This window comes from Silene latifolia, chromosome X (genome assembly GCF_048544455.1).
Source record: "Silene latifolia isolate original U9 population chromosome X, ASM4854445v1, whole genome shotgun sequence".
Lineage (NCBI taxonomy): Eukaryota > Viridiplantae > Streptophyta > Magnoliopsida > Caryophyllales > Caryophyllaceae > Silene > Silene latifolia.
The window spans coordinates 23,190,518-23,199,121 of record NC_133537.1 but is presented as its reverse complement, the minus strand read 5'-3'; the positions used below and the strand labels follow the sequence as shown (position 1 = coordinate 23,199,121).

The 8,604-nt window shown below is 36.9% G+C and overlaps 1 protein-coding gene across 1 annotated transcript; it reads right to left on the bottom strand.

Moving 5' to 3' along the window:
• Nucleotides 1-1,403: 1,403 nt before the first annotated feature.
• Nucleotides 1,404-5,303, bottom strand: LOC141623138 (subtilisin-like protease SBT1.7). Its single transcript, XM_074439205.1, has 2 exons — nt 4,087-5,303; nt 1,404-2,887 (listed from the first exon to the last, which is right to left on the bottom strand). The coding sequence occupies exons 1-2, from the start codon at nt 5,207-5,209 to the stop codon at nt 1,713-1,715; spliced, it is 2,298 nt and encodes a 765-aa protein (XP_074295306.1). The 5' UTR covers nt 5,210-5,303; the 3' UTR covers nt 1,404-1,712.
• Nucleotides 5,304-8,604: the final 3,301 nt, after the last annotated feature.

Genomic DNA, 8,604 nt, shown 5'->3' with positions numbered 1-8,604 from the left:
ACCAATTGACCATACATTCATAAACATTGATATTGGAATTTGGACGGAATGAGGTCTTTTAATGCCCACGCTAAGAAAAGTTTAGGACAAAGCGGCTCATAGATAACACTGGTACGACAGCGTTGCCCCATGACTAAAAGAGACTACAGCAATACTGCAGGTTAGGACGCTTGGGTATTGGAGAAATGTTACGATCTATTGCGAGATATGGCGCTATGGTCTCTCGTCTATTATACAGGGGTCTTGGTATATATGCATTATTCCACACTTTGAACGACGGTTCCAATTGATAGCAAATCTCATCCACTTACCACTTACCACTTACCATTTACCACTTACCAGTCAGTGGTCACCTTAGCTAGCAGCCTTGCTATTGGATAGACGAACACAGCTATTGAGTATTGGGTTAGGTTATCCATTCTTCCTTTGATGTTTATGAATGCTAATTTATATCCACCCACATAATAAGGAAAATGGACAGCAGGAGGACGACGAGATGAATTATTTTTTTCTAATTTAACGATGGTGTGAAAACTTGGAACTGAATAAAATATGGCAGTGCATCCCTGCTTATTAGGCGAGGACGTAATCCAAACCTTGCCATGTATCGAACATGTATAGCGTCGACCCAACCACCACGGCGTCAGAAATAGATAGGTTGGAGACTTAGAGCAGCAAAAGATCCTACCAAATCTCAATAATCCATTTCTATCATCCTCCTTCACGGGAACTACTAAGATAATAGAAGACAAAAGACAATAGCGGTTTATAGCTACCAAACTGGAGTAGTGGACTACAAGACTCACATGTTTGCCAGTAAACAGGTCAGATTGTGATATGAATATGACCTCAATTTTGTCCACAACAACACATTATTGAGTGATGAGGACACTGGAATCTTTTATTAGATTAGCACTACATCTCACATAATCACATGTTAACTATCCAAATCAAACTAATTCATTAAAAAAAAAAAAAATCCATTCTTCCGAAACGAAAAGAAGCCAAAAACACCAGATTACATATTTTTGGGTCTGTCAAGTTTGGTTCACTAAAAGAACCAAAACCTCGAGTTTTATAGGGTTTCAGACTTCAGTAGACCTGGCAAAGGAGTCAACCAAGTCGGGTCGATTCGGCTTATGGTTGTTTGCTTTTAAAAAAATAACAGGTCGGGTCATTCCAAGTTCGGCTCATTTTCGGTGGGTTCTCAATTCACGAGTCGTGTTTCTCCTGCAGGGTCAGATTCCAGCTCTAACCAACAATCCATAACTTGATTCATGAGCGAGGAGAGTGTAATAGTCAATCAGATTAGCAGCACATGAAATATCCAGCAGATTCAGATCAAACAAAAATGATCAAATAAAGGCAAAAAGATGACCGGCTGTAAATGTGAACACCCATAATTCAATTTCAACCTCAAATCTTTGGATGAACTTCATTGATAATTTGAGAAGATTACATTATTATTTTCTATGATAAAGGACATTTCATTATCTTTTCATCTTTTCTAGGACCATCCCTTAAACTTCTGCTCCCAAAGAGCAGTGCTGTACACTGACATTGTTTCTTCCTAGGAGATGTAAAATTTAAGAGTAAAACTTTTTAACTAGTTGCACAAGTTACCTTAAAGCAAACCATCAACAATTTTTGAAGATGTAGTGTTTTACTGTTTTACCTGCTGAACTGAAATTAGTAAAACTCGGTGGTCCTTTTCATGACCAACTGAAGGCGATAGTGCTAGCCACAACATGTTTCCCATCGGACCATTCCATCCTAGCAAACTTGTTGGTACTAGAAGGCATCGGACCAGCAGAAAACGTCACTGTATAAGATTGCTTCTCATTTGGCTTACTGAAGCTCAGAACCTCTGGCTGGACTGATATCTTCACCTCTGGTGCTTCTGAATTAATGGTGACCTTGTACGTGCCAGCAGGACCGACATTGGTTAAGGTCCTTGAGTACTTCATTACAATGGGCTTAGTGGTCGTTTCGCCAGCTGGCACGGTCTGGAATGGGACTGAGAACGAAGGATAGTTGAAGTCTCCTAATGTGTAAGTCTTGCTAGGGTCACATGTGAAGTTTCTTCTAGCCAGCATATGAATTTGTAATGGAGTGTACTTCAAGGCACATAAGAATCCCAGGTAGTCTTCCGCTGTTAGATCATACACAAGCCCTGGATTATACGCGGATACAGGATCCACATGTCCGGCCCCGTAATCAAACGGTGTTGCTAGTTTCCCAGTAGCCACATCCTGGATGAACTGCCCGTTTTTGTAAGTGATGTAAGAAGTAGTCATCAAGGCGGATTTGATGGCCGCAGGGCTCCACTCAGGGTGGGCCCCCTTTAAAAGCCCAGCCAGGCCACTCACGTGAGGGCAAGACATAGAGGTTCCTGAGATTATGTTGAAATCAACTCGCCTCGTGTCAGTGGCAAGCCCGGTAGGACCAACAGCTCCTGACCAGGCAGCCAAGATGTTGACACCTGGTGCAATTATATCAGGTTTCAGGATCTCAGGGGTGATCCCGTTGGGCCCCCGTGAACTGAAGGCTGCCACCACGGGAGATGGCTGGATACCGACTTTGGTGCCTTCAAACATGATTGTAGCTGTTGGGTTCGGGTTTGTGAAGATATAGTTCTTGATGATTTCCCCATTTTTCTGTCCGACAGTTGTGGCTGGCAATAAATGAGCATCAGCGACCAATTCCTCGCCATTGGCCTCGGTGTTAGCCAGGATCATGCCTAGCCCACCCGCAGCCTTGACCACTGCACCTTTTTGGACCCTCGGGTTTACCCCACGTTCACACAACACCAGCTTTCCTTTCACCTTCTCTGGCACTAAACTGCCAGTCATGCATAGATTGCCATTACTAGTGTTGCTCACATTCCCTGTCATAACAATAGATTCACATTATTTCAAGTTACTATTGTCATTAAAAATTTCTCTTGTATAAAAGAGAGTATTTTTTTTTTAACAATTATTAAATGCAGCGACAAGCCGACAAGCTAATTCTCGACCTTTTTACTAGAAATTACTAATTTTTGTTAAGACTGTTAGAGCTGCAAACCCTCGTTATCCGCCGCTCTATCCTTCAACCATTACTCATCAATATGTTTCCCAAGTGTGTACGCATTTTCATAAATATCTTACACTCTTACAAATAGCAACATCAGCAAAGCAACTTGTTAAGTAGTTGGCCGGTCATTTATTTGTTCCTATAAGCAGAAAACTATGAAAATATCCCTTCACTATTCCGGCATTTATTGGTATCTGACATCGACAGAATCTGAGAAAAATCGTCCTAAGAAACCGAACACCGAGCTGCACTTATCGCGCCCTTTTGAACTTACAAATTATAAGCAACAATAATTGAGCCATTGTAAAAGTTAAATCCAAAAACAAATATTCGTAAAGAATTATCTTGTGTAAGACGGTTTTACCCTAAAACGAGTCAGGATTTTGAAATTTCCAGTTTAATCATCAAGTCACTTCGTTTGGCATGAATGCCGACATATGCAATCAAGAATATAAATCTAACAAAAACCAAATTAAAACAATCAGAGTTGTAAGTCAAATTTAGGTCACCAAGCAAGCTAGTTAATCTAATGTCTAATCTATGATAAGCATTATTGCACGTGGCCACCAAAATGACACAATTTTGTCCTACTTAACCAGTAATTAATAAGTACTCATGTTTTCTCTAATGACTATAATTAATGCCATGAGTCATGACAAATACACTTCTTAAGACACTGATATGCCTGTAAGAAGTCAGATCGATAAGAAATGTTGCGGATTAATGACCGTCACGTCATTAAGATAATTAATTATACAATCGATTCATTCCTCCGTCTTGTAAGACTATAGTATCAACATGGTGGGAGTATTATTACTATTAACATGCAAAAGTACGGTACTACAATAATTCGCGTATATAACCATTTTACATAAGCGTGGTTGTAAAATGAGGTGATATTTTATCTAAACAATCGTTTTAATTAGCAAGTCATCATATCCAAATTTTAGTTGGATTATATATGGAGGCAATTATTAACTTGAAGAGTAAAAGCAGAGTTTAAAGTTTTACCAGCATAAACCAAAGGAAGGAGTCCAGAAGGCAAATTATCACCACGAAACAGTGAAACACCAGAGTAATTCTTATAATTACCAAGGCTAGCAACCGCAGGGAAATCCCGATCCAGTGTCCCCGCACCAACGGTAGTAATCCACGGCGCCAAATTCGATAAACTATACGAACTGGGCCCCGCATTACCCGCAGAACACGAGACAAAGACGCCACGCTCCATCGCCGCAAACGCGCCGATTGCCACGCTATCTCTATAATAATCAGACATACCCCCACCTAAACTCAAAGACAATACATTCACGTTATCCTCAATTGCCTTATCCAACGCCGCTAATATATCCGAACTAAAACACCCACCTACCCAACACACTTTATATACTGCCACACGGGCACGGGATGCCATCCCGCGCGCTGTCCCGGGAGCGTACCCTAGCAGGTTCGCGCCCTCGACTGACGACCCACCCGCCGTACTCGACGTGTGGGTCCCGTGTCCGTCGTCGTCACGCGGGGATTTACTCTCGCGTGTCTCGTCCACAGGACCGAGAGCGGCTTCATACCCTTTAGAAAAGGAACGCGCCCCGATCAGCTTGCGATTACAGCTGGTAGCTGGGAAGTGAGCTCCGACCTCGCACGTGCCTTTCCACGTGCTAGGAATGGGGCCCATACCCACGTCCGAGTAGCTTTTACTCTCCGGCCACACACCCGTGTCCAACACCCCGACCACGACATCGCTCGACGTTTCCGATTCTGGAAACGCGACGGTATTTCGGTCGAGGCCGAGGAATAACGGAGTGCGAGTTGTATGAAGCTCGTATCTCTTTTCGGGCAGAACGGATAGAACTCCGGGTACGGAGGAGAGAGATTTCACTTCATCGTCAGTCAACCTGGTCGCGTATCCGTGTATAGCAGTGGTGTAAGTATACATCATCTCCGCCGAATCGGATACCGACCTGAGCGACGACTCGTACCACTCCACATGACGAACGAACTCCTCCGGCATTTGGGATTTCGCCACGTGGACGATGTAGGTTTTCTTTTCCGGTGCCGACATCGACACGTGGCAGTTAGCTAGTGCTACAACCATGATTATTAGAATCCCAATTAATCCCTTTAATTCTCCCATTTTTATTTTGTATTTGAGTGATTTTGAGTGAAATGGAGAGTGTACGAAGGTGGGTCTTATAATTAAGTGAGTGGGGGGGTTGGGGGAGTGATTGAGTGAAGATAAGAGAATTAAATAAATATAATATAATAAAAAAAATGAAAATGAAAAAATAACTATAACACAAATTCTCATTGAAGACATGACATATCCGTCACAAGCTTGTGACGGATACCACTTTACCTCACAACTAGTATTGGTGTCCGGCTTCGTCCGGGCTACCTCTACTTACCATTAATTTTTTTTTTCATTAAATAAAATTACTTAAAGTTGCATAACCTATAAATTTATCATTAATATATTTTCTATGACATATCCTAAAATTAAATTACGATAAAATAAATTTTGAGACAAATTCACTACTCCCGCAATTAATATTTTACTCTTATTAATGAAAAAATAGTAATAACATTTCACTACTTGCCCGTAATCATTGTTACTTTCACTACTCTCGCCTTAATTATTGTTATTGTCACTATTGGCGCATTAATATTGATAATTTCACTACTCCCGCCTAATTATTGTTACTTTCACTATTGTCGCATTGAAATTGATTATTTCACTACTCCCGTTATTATTTCTATCACTTTCACTAATCTCGCTGATAACATTGTTACTTTTACTATTCAAATGAGTGATTACTATCATATAACTATATCTTTTCACCAAAAAATAATCATATAACTATATGACTATATCCAATGTTACTACAATTTTTTTCTTTACCGACGAAATTACTTTTACTACTTAGACATGCAATTTTAAGAGGATTATATATTTATATAAATATATTACATATATGCATTAAATCAAATCGAAAGAATTATGCAATATTATATATTATGGAATCTAAATAATTTTTGTATGTTAAATAATTAACATCTCTATACATCTAATAAACTATAAAGTTTAATAAAATTGCATAGATTTTAAATTTAATATATAATTTTATGATGATAATAATTAATATCATAAGTGTACATGATTATACTAATTAATTATTTTATTTTAAGGAAATTGTCCATCTTCTAGTCTTCTATAAATATTTAGGAAATTTACCAAGCATCTTAATTAATTATTTTATTTTAAGGAAATTGACCATCTTAATTAATTATTTTATTCTAAGGAAATTGATCATGTTTTAGTCTCTTAAAAATGTTTAGGAAAATTACCAAGCTTCTATATAATTTAATTTTTACCCAAACTATATAATATTTGCATTGAAATCCCTTAATCGGGTCCATCATACGGTGCTATTGATTTAAAACTATATAGTATAATTAATTTGTATAACTTTCTTTAATTACATTGAAGTCCCTTGGTTTCTGGATTTAATATATAGTATTGATTTTATGATGATAATAATTAATACCATAAGTGTGCATGTTTATACTAATTAATTTTTTTTATTTTAAGGAAATTGACCATCTTATAGTCTTCTATAAGTATTTAGGAAAATTACCAAGCATCTTCTTTCTTTTAGTCTCCTTGAAATTAACCATCTTAATTAATTATTTTATTTTAAGGAAATTGACCATCTTAATTAATTATTTTATTTTAAGAAAATTGACCAAGTTTCTATATAATTTAATTTTAACCCAAACTATATAATATTTGCATTGAGATCCCTTAATCGGGTCTATCATACGGTGCTAGTGATTTAAAACTATATAGTATAATTAATTTGTATAACTTTCTTTAATTACATTGAAGTCCCTTGGTTTCTGGATTTAATATATAGTATTGATGTACCCACTTTTTCTCTCTCTGCAACACTATTCATGTGGTCCCCTTTCTCCACTAACCCATTTTGTTACCATTTTATCTCACAAAATATCCGCCACAAATGGTAACCCGTCACAAGGGAGACCAATTGTAACTATAATATGAGTGTATTTTGCGAAAATAAATATTTTTATTTCAGGTCTATCATTTTAGTTCTTATCGGTTCAAATATATTCAGTCACGGGTATTATTCGGTTTTTGTTGTATTCGGTTCAGTTTCAGTTTGATTGGAATTGGCTGAAGTTTCGGGAACTACTCAGGTTACTCATATTAAATGTTCAATCGTTTATCAATTCAGATATTTTGGATCAGTTTTTAGGACTTGGGTCTAGTAATAGAAGGAAAAGGAGAAAAAGAAAGAAAAAGACAACGAAGCAAAGAGGAGGAGGACAGAAAGAGCAGCTTTGGTCACGTGTGTGTGGTTAGAGGTGATGGTATATTGGTTGGGGATTTTTACTTTCCTTGTAGTGTCAATATTTTGGGTATCGAGATATGCTGTTTTTATGGACTAGTGTGTGAAAACAGGGAAGAAAATAGAAGAGGAGGTGAGTTTGTGTTGTGTGTTTGTTTGGTAATACTAGGCGCGTTAGTTTTTAACCGAAGAACAAAACAAAGAAGGTTACCCATTCAAAGAAGCTTCTCGCCTATATTCGTGTTGCGTACACATTTTTGTGGTGTTGGATCGTTGTACACTTCACAATCGAATAATCGATATTTCTAATTTTAAGAATAAAGAGTGTACCAAATTATTGGTTACTAATTCTAATGCCTTTATCTCACTCGTTTGTCTATCTTTAATTTCGACATAAAAATTATAGAAATAAAAGGAGGGATCATTCGTAAATATAATTTGTTGGATGACAAGTGTACGTATGAAAAACATTCTTAAATTTTAAAGGTACAATGAAATAGGTAAATAAATGACCGAAACTGAGGATATATCTTTTTTTTTATTAATGTGATAGATTCTTAACTCGATAATCTATATAATTATAAGATGAATTTCTTTTTTTACAAAGAGGTTTAACCTTAATTTCCGAGTTAATCTATGTTCTAATTGGCTAAACAATCTTATTTGAGCGATTCTCTGTTTGCAATTTTTTTTTTTTTTGACAAGTTCTGTTTACAAAATTGTTATGGCTTTAGTACATACATTACCTTCTTATAGCATACAACTATACAAGTAGTTTTTAGTCTATGTATAGGATTTATTAATTGGTTAGCGTGTTCTCACAATCAATATTATTAATTCTGGGTGCACGACATTATTCGTCAAAGATATGTTAATCTTTTCTATTAAAGTGATAGATTTTTAACTCGATTATATATATATATATATATATATATATATATATATATATATATATATATATATATATATATATACACACACACACACACATATATATATACACACACACACACACACACACACACACACACACATATATATATATAGAATCAGGATTCTGTACGAACCAAATTAAGTTACGAACCGTGCGAACTGACTTAAAAACCTTAGATAGAAACACACGCGCTATTTATCACTCACGCACTCCACTATTTTGTCA

Bases quoted from the DNA above. Each gene is read 5' to 3' on its own strand.
- LOC141623138 (XM_074439205.1), bottom strand. From the start codon at position 5,209: ATGGGAGAATTAAAGGGATTAATTGGGATTCTAATAATCATGGTTGTA. The intron at 2,888-4,086 runs GTAAAACTTTAA...TTGTTATGACAG, and splicing joins CCTTCCTTTGGTTTATGCTG to GGAATGTGAGCAACACTAGT.